The sequence below is a fragment of the Mustela nigripes genome, chromosome 6 (assembly GCF_022355385.1).
Source record: "Mustela nigripes isolate SB6536 chromosome 6, MUSNIG.SB6536, whole genome shotgun sequence".
Classification (NCBI taxonomy): Eukaryota; Metazoa; Chordata; class Mammalia; order Carnivora; family Mustelidae; genus Mustela; species Mustela nigripes.
Window position 1 is genome coordinate 87408581 of NC_081562.1, and position 11922 is coordinate 87420502.

Sequence of the window (11922 nt, forward strand, 5' to 3'; positions counted from 1 at the left end):
TTGTCAGCTCTCATAACTCTTCATATTGGAAGGCTTCACCCCAAAATAAATCAAACATAAAATATACCCTTGGCATATGTAATTTTTTTATATAAAACATTTGAATATTTATCACTGCTTTTTGAAAATATTTGTCTACCAGCAACTCATTCGATTACAATGAGTTACAATTAACGGACAATTTCAGACCTACCTGGAATTACTGAAAAGCAAGGAAATCTAACCTACAACTTTTTTCAAATGTAATGAAATTTTTAAGAATTCAAAATCTTGGGCGCCTGGGTGGCTCAGTGGGTTAAGCCGCTGCCTTCGGCTCAGGTCATGATCTCAGGGTCCTGGGATCGAGTCCCGCATCGGGCTCTCTGCTCAGCAGGAGCCTGCTTCCTCCTCTCTCTCTCTCTGCCTGCCTCTCTGCCTACTTGTGATCTCTCTCTGTAAAATAAATAAATAAAATCTTTGAAAAAAAAAAAAAGAATTCAAAATCTTATTAATTAAAAAAGTTGATCTGGGGACGCCTGGCTGGCTCAGTGGGTTAAAGCCTCTGCCTTCAGCTCAGGTCATGATCTCAGGGTCCTGGGATCGAGCCCCACATCCGGCTCTCTGCTCAGCAGGGAGCCTGCTTCCCCTCCTTCTCTCTCTGCCTGCCTCTCTGCCTACTTGCGATCTCTGTCTGACAAATAAATAAATAAAATCTTTTAAAAAAGAAAAAAAAAAAAAAAGAGAAGAAGAAGTCGATCTGTATCCTGGCTAGTATCTGATAGCTGAAAAGCATGCCTCTCCTGCCTGAGAACTCTAGAACTTCCTCCCTAGAGTCTTCCTCCAGGCTCAGGCCAGAACTCCCTGTGTGAATAGTACTGCTCCATTAAAGCCAGTGACCCTCTAATCCAAAATGAAAATTCTACCACCGTGTCTGAAACACAATGCAGTTTATTGAAGATACAGAATAGAGAGTTCTTTTCTGGGAGTCAAAAAGGGACAAGTATCACTCTGGGAAATCAAAGCACCAGCAGGAGGTGGGGCGGGGTCGGGGGGGGGGGGGGGACAGCTGGCTGCAAGATGGGGAAAGAGGTGCATGCAGGGGTTGGCTGAGGCTTTTCCATAAGGCAATGGGATGTGGGGCTGGAGTGGGGGCACCTGTGAGGCATAGGAGATGTATCCATCCACCTCCCGGGCCCGGCCCCTCAGCCTGGCTTTGTGCAGATCAACCTTCCCAGCAAATTCTGGACTACAATGCCAGTCGTCTGGAAAGGTGAGGCTCCAGGGCACAGGTCAGAAGATGCAGATGTTTGGGCAGGTGAAGGGGTCCGGGGACATCTTGGACCCCCATTCAGAATTTGTGGTGGGACCGCTGGCTCTGGGAGGAGCTTTGCGAGTTGCGGCTTGAGCTGTGGCTGCCGCCCCCGCTGACAGCACAAGAGCCGCCAGAACTGCCAGAACCAGAGAAGCCGCCGCCTCGCACCACAGAGCCCCCCACTGAGCCCAGGCCCCCACGGCCCCGGCCCCCACGGGTCGAAGCTCCGCCTCCCAGAGCTCCGCCTTCCAGGGCACCGGCTCCCAGGGATCCCCCGCTGCCATTGCCACCGCTGCTGCTGCTGTTGTGCACCATCTCTGCAAAGAGCATCTGGGATCAGGGAGTCTGTGGAGCGTGCTTTAGTCCCGGAGGCACCCCCTCTGCCCTCTGGGTTCCCCGAGGTCCGACCGACTGAAACTCTGCACAGGGTGGCGATGGCCAGCGGCCGGCAGAGGTAGGAGGTTGGCCCCAGAGACTCAGAGCCCCGGGGTTACTCAGGCCACCACCAGAAATCTCTTCCAGCCTGCAGCTAGGTTGCTCTCTCACGGGCTCTGGCCCCGGATTGGAGAAGCATTATTCCCAGCCATCCAACCCCTTCCCAGAGAAAACCCTGGGTCCTCACCGATGGACACGGAACTCTGGCACTCTCCAGACATCCTGTAGGAAGACCAAACCCCAGTGTCAGTGACCTGTGCAGCACCTCCCTTCCCCAGATGCACCTTACCTAGGTCAACAATTGATGCTAACAGTAAGAAATAGGATGGTAGTTACTTGAAAAATCATGGCATGCGTTCCTTTTTTCTATTGGGTCAAGTTGAACTTCAGTTCTTGCCCTTTCCACTAACATTCCATAGAGTCACAGCTGAGGAGCACTCCCTGGCCCAGGCCTCCTCTTCCCACTCCTCAGGATCCTCTTTATTCAGTGAATATTATTTGAATCCACATAGGCCAGGGTCCTTACCTAAGGGCTAGGCTACAGGAACCTACTCTACAGAAACCTACAATTAAGGCAATAATAAAGAAATTGCCTAGAAATAATCTTTCTGCCTATGACTGTTGTTTGCAGACATGTATTCTACAACCAAAACATAAGACGAGAAGGAGGGGAAAGCCCATGCAACATAAGACTCTGGGGTGTCACTATTGCATGGGGACATAGCTCTCCTGGAGGTCTGGTAGCATCTTGCAGCCCTGAAGAGGAGGAGGCTGGGCCTGCCAAGGGCTTGGCGCCACCTCTAGCGATGAGCACACGCAGCCACAGGGTACCTGGCAGCAGGCTCAGGCAGCAAAACCACCAGGTCCCTCGGCCTCTTGGGAACCAGAGGGACTCCCACTAACCTGCACTCCTCGCCCTCCAGGAGGGTCCGGTAGGTAGCGATCTCCACGTCCAGGGCCAGCTTGACATTCATCAGCTCCTGGTACTCACGCAGCAGTCGGGCCAGGTCCTCCTTGGCCTGCTGCAGGGCGGCCTGGAGGTCCTGAAGCTTGACATTGGCATCCTTGAGGGCCAGCTCCCCACGCTGCTCTGCATCAGCGATGGCCGTCTGCAGGTTGGCATTCTGGGTACAGGGTGCCAGGAGTCCAATTTAGATTCATATACTGAGGGCCTGCACTGTGTGCTTGGTGCCTGCATATGGGTCCCCTCACGTAGGGCAGATGAGGAAGCCACAGCCCATAGAGGTAAAGCCTGGGCCTCCATCTAGGCCCTAGCCCATCAAGGAGTGAGATTAGCGACACCTGGACTCAAGAACCTAGCCCAGCTCAGAAGGAGTCAGACTCTTCCTTTACCTTCTCCCCTTTCATGGTAAGAGACAGAATCTTCTGAGGACCTCCCTCCTCCAAGTCTTCCCGAATCATCAAAGAAACTTTCTCTCAGCCCTAGCACAAGTAGCCTTCCCAGGCTACTTTCCCATTTCAGTGTTCACACAATCAGCTTCTTTTCCCAACCTCCCTAGTCCTGCCAGTGTTCAGTATTTCTGACCCCCATCAGCCACTAGACTCCAGAGGGATGACGGGACCTTTGTTCAGGACCCAGCCCAGAACTGCACCTGGTCCACCTTAGCACGTGCGAGTCTAGGACAAGATTTCACTGGAGTAAGTGCTGAGCCCTGAGTGTTACGGTGCAAGCATGAGCCCGCAATCTCAGACATACGCTCTTCCTCCTCTTCTCACCTGCTTCTTGACACTCTCGATCTCTACCCGCAGCTTCTGGATCATCCTGTTGAGCTCCATGATCTCACTCTTGGTGCTCTTCAGATCATCCCCGTGTCTGCCGGCTGTGGTCTGCAGCTCCCCTAGCTGTGGCCAGGAAAGAGTTCCCCTTTCAGAAAGCCAGCAGAGTCCTTACGGATCCCCTAACCCAACCAGGAAAACCAAAACACAGACACGTGACTGTGCAAGGTCAGTCAGCTGGAGGAACCAGGTACTCTCCTCTGCACCCGGGGACCTGGCTTTTAGCACCGTGACTGTGTTCGTGGAACAGACACTTTGCACCCAGCCCTGTGCTTTATCTCCTTATACTTCACAACTACTTGATGAGAAAGGTATGATTATCTCCATTTTATGCATGGGAAAACTGAGACACAGATTGCTTAAGTTCCATGACTGAACTCATCTAGCTATCAAGTGAAAGTGCTGGAACTTGAATGCAAACATTTCAGATGCTAGAACCATTTTCTTCACCAGCAGTCTGTCCCTCCTTGGGCAGAAAAGCCAGAAGAGGGGGTGCCTGGGTGGCTCAGTGGGTTAAAGCCTCTGACTTTGGCTCAGGTCATGATCCCAGGGTCCTGGGATCAAGCCCCACATAGGGCTCTCTGCTCAGCAGGGGGCCTGCTTCCTCCTCTCTCTGCCTGTCTCTCTGCCTACTTGTGATCTCTGTCTGTCAAATAAATAAATAAATAAACCTTTAAAAAAAAAAAAGAAGAAGAAGAAGAAAGAAAAGCCAGAAGAGTCAACAATAGATGGACCTACTTATGCCCCATTCAGATTTGGGATGGAAGGAGGGGGACAGACACAAGTTCTGGGGTCCCTTTGCTCAGTCTCCTTCTCCTTCCCCCGTCTTCTTTCCAGACACTAGCTTCAACCCCTCAGTGTGATCAAATCAGAGCACACAATGACAAGGTCCAGGAGGAGTAATGGAAGTGTCCCCAGCAATAAAGGGAATGCAGCCAGAGGGACTAACGATTTCTCCACCTTGGCACTACTAACATTTTAGGTAGGATAATTTTTTTTGTTGGGAGGTGGGGTCATGCATTGTAGGATGTTTAACAGCATCCCTGGCCTCTAGGCTATCCACTAGACTCCTCTGGCAACCCCTGATCCCCACCCACAACCAAAACTGTCTGCAGACTTTTCCATATGGCTCCTGGGAGAAAAATCTTGCCTTCCCTTCCTGTTGAGAAGCACCAAGTTACAGCAAAGTCAGATCTCTCTGATTAGGAAGGGAGATGCAGGGACACCTAGGTGACTCAGTCAGTTAAGCATCTGCCTTCAGCTCAAGTCATTATCCCAGAGGCCTGGGACCAGATCCCGCATGGGGCTCCCTGCTCAGTGGGGAGCCTGCTTCTCCCTCTGCCTGTCACTCCTCTGCTTGTCTCCTCTGTCTCTTTCTCTTTCTCAAATAAATAAATAAAATCTTTAAAAGAGGGGAGATGGATGTGGGGGACACCAGACCAGTGGGGAAGCACCCACTGGAGATATAGAAGAGAATGACTCAGAGGCAATGGCTGCCCAGGTAGCTTGATGGGGAAGTGAGAGTCCCCAGAGTTACAGGATGGTGTCGCCCACCTTGCTCTGGTACAGCGCCTCGGCCTCGGCCTTGCTTCTTTGGGCGATCGCCTCGTACTGGGCACGGACCTCAGAGATGATGCTGTCCAGGTCCAGGCAGCGGTTGTTGTCCATGGACAGCACCACAGACGTGTCACTGGTGTCTGACTGCATCTGGGACAGCTCCTGCAGAGCCAGATAGACATGCTTATTCCTGAGCAGACCCACACCAGGGATCCCCAAAAGACAGGGATCCATCAGCTCAGGAGGAGTTGAGTCTGAGGACCAGGTGGGAAGGTATCACTTTTGTCAGAAGCACAGATGTGACTCAAGGGCTTCCTGCTAAAGCTCTGGTGAGAGCCTTCTTCTCCAGGAGGTGGAAAGCAGGTGGGTCAGAGACTTGCAGGTGAGGAGCAGACTTACAGCATCATAGAGAGCCTTCAGGAAGTTGATCTCATCTGTCACAGTCTCCACCTTGGCCTCCAGTTCCACTTTGGTCATGTAGGCAGCATCAACATCCTGAGGGACAGCTCAGTCACTGTCCCCGCCAACCTGTGGGCTGGCCCAGTCCTGAGCCCTGATGAAGGGGCCACAAGAGCCACCCCCTGGGAGCTCCCACTCAAGGGAAATGAGGCCCAGGCAGACATATCATAACAGGACTAGACCGCTGTCTGTCAGGCTGGCCTGGCAAATACCCAACAGAGAAGAGCAGAAGAGGCAAAAGGCTGAGAGGGGCAAGGTGAGCGGGGCCGAGGCCACCATACTGGGCCTAGGTGTGGAGGGTTTGTGAGGAAGGCCTGAGGGAGAATCTAAATTTGCAATACTCAAAACTTCTGTTTAAATAGCTCCTGAGAATGTGTTCCTGAAAAAAAACAAAACCCTATTTCTAATCAAAACTCAAGGCCTAACCAAATTCATAAACCCCATGGGCCCATGAGGAGAAGGAGCATGGCCAAAGTCTGGTAGGCCTTTTATAGCCTGCTGCATAGAATCTTCAGGCCCTGCCCCTGCCTGCCCTGCTCTACAGGCTCCCTCCCTAGCCCAAGCCCTCACCTACATGGCCTAAAGAAGACCCTTCGCTTAGCAGGACTAAACTCTGCTTCCCCTCAACCTTCAAACCACTCTGCTTTTGGAGCTTTGGGCTGGGAGGGAAGGGGAGAGATCCTTCACCTTCTTCAAGAGTACGAAGTCATTCTCCACAGCTGTACGTTTGTTGATCTCCTCTTCATACCTGTGAGATAAGAGTCCCCTTTGGATCTGCCTTCTCTGGCATGCCCCCATGGTCCCCAAGCAATTCTCAGAAGTAACATGGACTCAGGACCTCTGCCAGTTTAGCTCAAGACATGCGTCGGTGCAATGCAAAGCCTTCTGGATTCAGATGAGAGTTCATTCAACAGACTTTACTGAGCATCAACTATGTGCCAGGTACCATGTAGTAATGGTGATGGTAATTACTGGACACTACAGTAGGAGCCTCATCCTACTGGGGTCCTATTTTGATTAATCCTAGAAGGCTTCCTGGAGAACTTGGGATTTTTTTTTTTAAACCATTTATATAAGCAAAGGGAGATGACTGAGCTGCCAGGAGCTTTCACGGGGAGATGTGTGGTGAAAACTCTGTGTATAGCAAGTATAGTAGCCCCATGGTCTCCCAGTAGATATTTTCTGAATTAATGAAAACCAAGAATGGGTCGCTAAGAATGTGCCAGGTCCTGCTTCATGAATTATGCTTGTATTAACTCATCCCATCTTCATTACAACAAATAGGGTCAATACTTCTACTATTTCCATTTTACAGTGAGGAAACTGCAACACAGAGAAGCTGAGGTACTTGCCGAAGCTCACAGAGTTCATTAGTGGCAGAATGGAGCTTGACCAAGGCACAGCAAGTTGCTACTCACTGAGAGGTTTATTGACAGGGGAAATAAAATTCCTATTTGAAGGGGAACATGAAGAGAATCTAGCCCAGGGAGGACAGACAATGCTTTCTGAGTCTGTTAGGTTCATAAATGAGTTTCAGGGTGTGTTGGAACTCCCCAAATTATATGTCTGTGCCCTTTCCTTAAAGTCTCCAAAGGACTTCGGCCTCAAGCAAGCCATGAGCCTCTCTTTTACAGACTGGGCTATCGAGAGTCAAAGAGGATGGGGTAATTCTTCCAAGCTTGCAGCCAACTGGAACAGAGCTAAACTGGAGACTAGGCCTCCTGCCATCTGCCCCTCCCACCCTCCAGCTCCATCCCCCACCCCCCGCCACCATACCCTGGGACTGAGCAGCACACACCTCTTCTTGAAGTCTTCCACCGTCTCCTCCATGCCCCTCAGCTCACCCTGCAGCTTGTCCTTCTCCAAGTGCAGCCCATCCAGGAAGGCCTTGAGGCTGCTGATGTAGTTCTCAAAAAAAGGCTCTAGGTTGTTGTTGTTGGTATTAGAACCAGAGCCCTGCTCCTGTAGGAGGCTCCACTTGGTCTCCAGGACCTTGTTCTGCTGCTCCAGGAAGCGCACCTGCAGCCCAATGAGAAGAGCATTGAGGAGCTGTCTGGAGCCAGCTCCAGTCATGCAGGCTCATGACTTCCCCAAACCAAGTCCCGGGGGTCTCCTTGTCTCTCCAGCAGGGCTGCGTTTTGAATGCTGCCATAGCTTAGTGCTAAACCCTTGTGGACAGCCCTTTGGTGTGATGTGGAGAGCCCGACTGAGCAGATACAAGGAAACTGAAGCCCAGAGATGACAATGGTCACACAGGTCAGTGACAAAACAGAACTGAGGTTTCATGATACATATATTTGATGATCTTCCTGCTATATCATTCATTCATTCATTCATTCATTCCTCCCTCCATCATTCATTCCTCAACCATTAAGTATTCAACAAAGAGTAGGAGATTCCAACATCCTAGAGCGGCTATAGTCCTCATGAGGAGGTTTGCAGTACAGGTGGGTACACTGCACAAAGGTGGGAAAGAACAAAAGCCATAGGGAAGTGGATTTCAGGCAGCCCTTGCCCCAGGAACAGGGTCCAAATGCACCTAGATTCAGCCCCCTCTGCCAAGCCTGGTTAAATACAAGGCTCAGCTGCATTTAAACTGCACCATTAGCTAAAGGTGTCTCAAACTTTCATTTGCTGCAAAACATTTCTGCACACAAGTTCAAGGCCAACTGCATAAACATGTGGAATAAATGCCAGTCAATTGGCCATTCAACAAACATTTGCAGAGCTCTTGCCAGGCCTCATGCTGGACACTCAGGACCCCAAGACTCAGGAATCCCCCCTGAAGGGTGATGAGAGCTGATGCTGAGAGCTGCTCTTGGGCCCAGCATTGAAGGAGCAGCATTGTCACATTGCCTTCCACATTTCTGTGAGTTCTTTATCAGGACACCCATGTATCTGCTGGCAATTAGCAGGCCACTTGACTTTGAAGAGTTTCACCTCTGCAAAGGTCTGGTATTCCAATGTTAAGATGCTTTTCCTCTTTTGGTTTTGCCCAGGACAGGTGTAGGGTGAGGGGACCCCAAAGGGTCCCTATGAATCCTCTCTCTTTAAGGCCTAATATTGTCCCAGGATCACAAAGAGATTTCGCCACATCATACTCAACAGTATGGATGAAATCCTCAGTTAGCAGCCACCCAATGCCCTCTGGTGACCATAACAATTAGCATTGTGGCCCTTGCATGGACTATCCAAAGCACAGAAATCCCTAGAAAACATCTCCCCAGCCTTGCTTGCACATGTACACAAGTACACAAATGCCAAATGACCCCAATATCCACAGCTCCCCACACCAAAGTCTTCCCATGAGAACCACCAAGGAGGAGGTACCTGTTACCCCTACCCATCCCACCTCCCAAAACCTCTCTACATCCCTCTTCTTAGGCTGATGGCAGATGAACTCCTCTTTCAGACAAATCCAGCTTGGGAAGAGTCGGCCTCTCTTTCAAAGGGAAATAGCTCATAACTCCTCTGGCATAGAGAGGAAATTCTGAGCTTGGGTTTCAGAAGGCAATAGTGAGGAGATATCCATGATGGCAATGAACAATCCCAGCAGTGCCTCTGACAAACCACAGTGATGGGCCACGTGGAGAGGGCGGTAACTCCAGCCAATATTTCCATCATCTGCAGTAACATCACTTGCTGAAATGCCACAGAGGACGCAAGGTGTAGGATAAACCCACAAGTTCTTCCTCAGATTCACAATGAGAAGAAGAAAAAGAGACCATCCCAGTTAAGCCAGGCTTCCTCACTGTCCAGCTGTCCCAAGATGGGCTCACCTTGTCAATGAAGGAGGCAAACTTGTTGTTGAGGGTCTTAATCTGCTCTCGCTCCTGGGTCTTTACTTGTCCAATCTGGGGGTCGATCTCCACATTGAGGGGCTGCAGGAGGCTCTGGTTGACAGTCACTTCCTGGATTCCTCCGGGGAAGCCACCAGGACCAAAGCCACCAGGCCCACCAAAGCCACCAGGCCCACCAAAACCACCTGCTCCACCAAAGCCACCAGCTCCACCAAAGCCACCAGCTCCACCAAAGCCACCAGCTCCTCCACCAAAGCCACCAGCCCTTCCACCAAAGCCCCCACCCATCCCTCTTCCACCACCTCCAAAACCACTGCCTCTATGGGTCCCCCCAAACTCTCCAGCCCGGGAGCTGCCTCCAGCCACGCTGATGGAAATCTTCTTGTTGCCCCCAAGGTTGTAGAGACTCCTGCTGCCAAAACCTCCTCCCATCATAGCACAGGCAGCAGACCCACCACCGCCCCTGCCTGAACGGGATGTTGAGGAGGACCTGGTGGAGTTAACCCGGCTCTGGCCCGACACTACAGCTGACTGGCCACTGAAGCCCTGGCGGTGGCCCCCGCTGGAAGATCTGCAAGATTGTTGGCTGTGGCTGGCCTGGCGATTCATGGTGGACAGCAAGGTATTCCAAAGGAAGGACAGATGGAAAGGCTAGAGGAAACTCAGACACCTTCTGAAGTTCTGGGCTGGGAATGGCCCTTATATAGGGCCAGGGAGCTTGGTTGGCTTTGGGTGCCAGCCAACTAATTGAGGTATTATCAGCTTTGGTTTGCCTGGCAGCAAGAAGTTGAGTCCAAAATTCGTAACACACCTTGGTAATCACCCCAAATTTCCAGATTGCTTTATTTTCCCAGGGTTACTCACCTGAAATAAGCTCAAGTTGGGATAGGGGCCATCCTGCAGGGCTGGACACAATCCCTAATCCCCAAGAGACTTAGAGTCTCCCCCCACCCTCACTCCCTGGGAGTGACAGGTCAGCATTTCTCCACCTGACCCATGTCCCCGAGGCCACTCTGCCAGACCATCCAGCCTCAGAAGATTACAGGGATGGTGCAGAGTCCCAGCAAAGAAGTGGGTGAAGAGCAGGAAGAAGGGATGGGCTGGGAGGGGAAAGACCGAGGAGGTGGAAGGAGATGCAGAAGTCAGGTAAGGGACAGCAGATGCCTCTTGGGTTCTTGCTGTCCAGGGAGGAGAAAGCCTGCATGTGAAACACACATGGAGTCAGTTCTTAGCCATGAGGGTTTTGGAGGGAGAGCTGGAGTGGGGTAGGAGAGAAGGGTCAGTCTGAGAAGGGTAGGCATGTGCAGTGGACCAGAAGGAAGTACTGACCATGGCCAAGACCCATGAGAGGGAGGGGGAAGGTGGGGAGAGGGGTCCAAGGAGAGGGGAAAGCTGGACGAAGGCCAGACCAGCCAGGAAGAGAGGTCTAGACCCCTGGTCCAAGCCCAAGAAACCACCAGCCTTTCCTCTTCCAGGCTCACATTAAGAAAACAAATGCAGGATTCCCAAGGCCTTTCCTCTTTGGCTCACCTGAAAGACACCACCTTCCCAATCTAGAAAGGTTGGGGTTCTCCCCAGGAAATTTTAAGAAGAATGGAAGCTAAAAATTCACCTCTTTTCTGCAGCTGGGCAGTAGCCTCTGAACTTGACTCAGTAAAGCAAGTGAAGGCTCTTTTCCATCACAAGTTTTCTAAGTATCTATTTATCATGGTGATGTACACTACAGGGCTGGTTACATTCAACACATCATGATCAAGGAGTAGATTTTTTGTCCTAAAATTCTCTACATTGCTCTTTCTTCCATACAAGAGATAAAAGTTTCAGATATCTTCGAAACACTACGTCAGTATCTCCCAGTGGACTGTAGCACACTTGTCCTCATCTCTAATTCTTTTCCTAGTACACACTGCCTAAAATCTAGAAATTTTACAGAAACCCCATTGAATCTGCCAATTTCCCTTTTATTATTACCATTAAAGTTATTTTTTTAAAAAGGAGAAGACAAATACTTTCTATTCCTCAGGTTGTTGAGAGGATCATGTATGAGAAAAGCTCTCTGTAAATTGTGTGCGGTGTGAAGGTAGGTCCCTTTTATAACACTTGTCTCCTACTTCCTTTCAACAGCAAAGACCAGTCTTGATGACTCTGCTCCTGGCAGCAAAACCCAAGGCACTCTCTGGAAAATGAGTCTCCGCAGAGAACATCCACCTTTACAATGAGCCTCCCCTCTCCCATCACATCTGGCCTCCATGCTCAGACACACGCTCCTCCCAGAACCCTCTCTCATCTATCTCAGCCTTTCCCCCCATTCACCCACTCCACTTCTGGCCACTGGGCTCCTACACTTGGCACCAGGAGTGCAAGAAAACTGCTCCCTTACAAGCTCACTGGGGAGATGACCGTTTTTTTTTTTTAAGATTTTATTTATTTATTTGATAGACAGAGATCACAAGTAGGCAGAGAGGCAGGCAGAGAGAGAGAGAGAGAGGGAAGCAGGCTTCCTGCGGAGCAGAGAGCCCGATGCGGGGCTCGATCCCAGGACCCTGAGATCATGACCCGAGCCGAAGGCAGCAGCCCAAAACA

General features: G+C 50.8%; 1 protein-coding gene across 1 annotated transcript; it reads right to left on the reverse strand.

The window, feature by feature from the left end:
* Positions 1 to 1327: 1327 nt before the first annotated feature.
* LOC132020343 (keratin, type II cytoskeletal 3-like) lies at positions 1328 to 9771 on the reverse strand. Its single transcript, XM_059404521.1, has 10 exons — positions 9642 to 9771; positions 9319 to 9524; positions 7338 to 7558; positions 6227 to 6287; positions 5480 to 5575; positions 5078 to 5242; positions 3464 to 3589; positions 2630 to 2850; positions 1914 to 1948; positions 1328 to 1608 (listed from the first exon to the last, which is right to left on the reverse strand). Exons 1-10 carry the CDS (start codon positions 9769 to 9771, stop codon positions 1328 to 1330), a joined length of 1542 nt encoding a protein of 513 aa, XP_059260504.1.
* Between the last annotated feature and the right edge of the window lie 2151 nt (positions 9772 to 11922).

Coding starts and splice junctions, on each gene's coding strand:
- LOC132020343 (XM_059404521.1), bottom strand. CDS start 9,771: ATGGGAGGAGGTTTTGGCAGCAGGAGTCTCTACAACCTTGGGGGCAAC. Junction 2,851..3,463: donor TCGAGAGTGTCAAGAAGCAG/GTGAGAAGAGGA, acceptor CCCTGTACCCAG/AATGCCAACCTGCAGACGGC. Junction 1,949..2,629: donor CTGGAGGGCGAGGAGTGCAG/GTTAGTGGGAGT, acceptor GTCTTCCTACAG/GATGTCTGGAGAGTGCCAGA.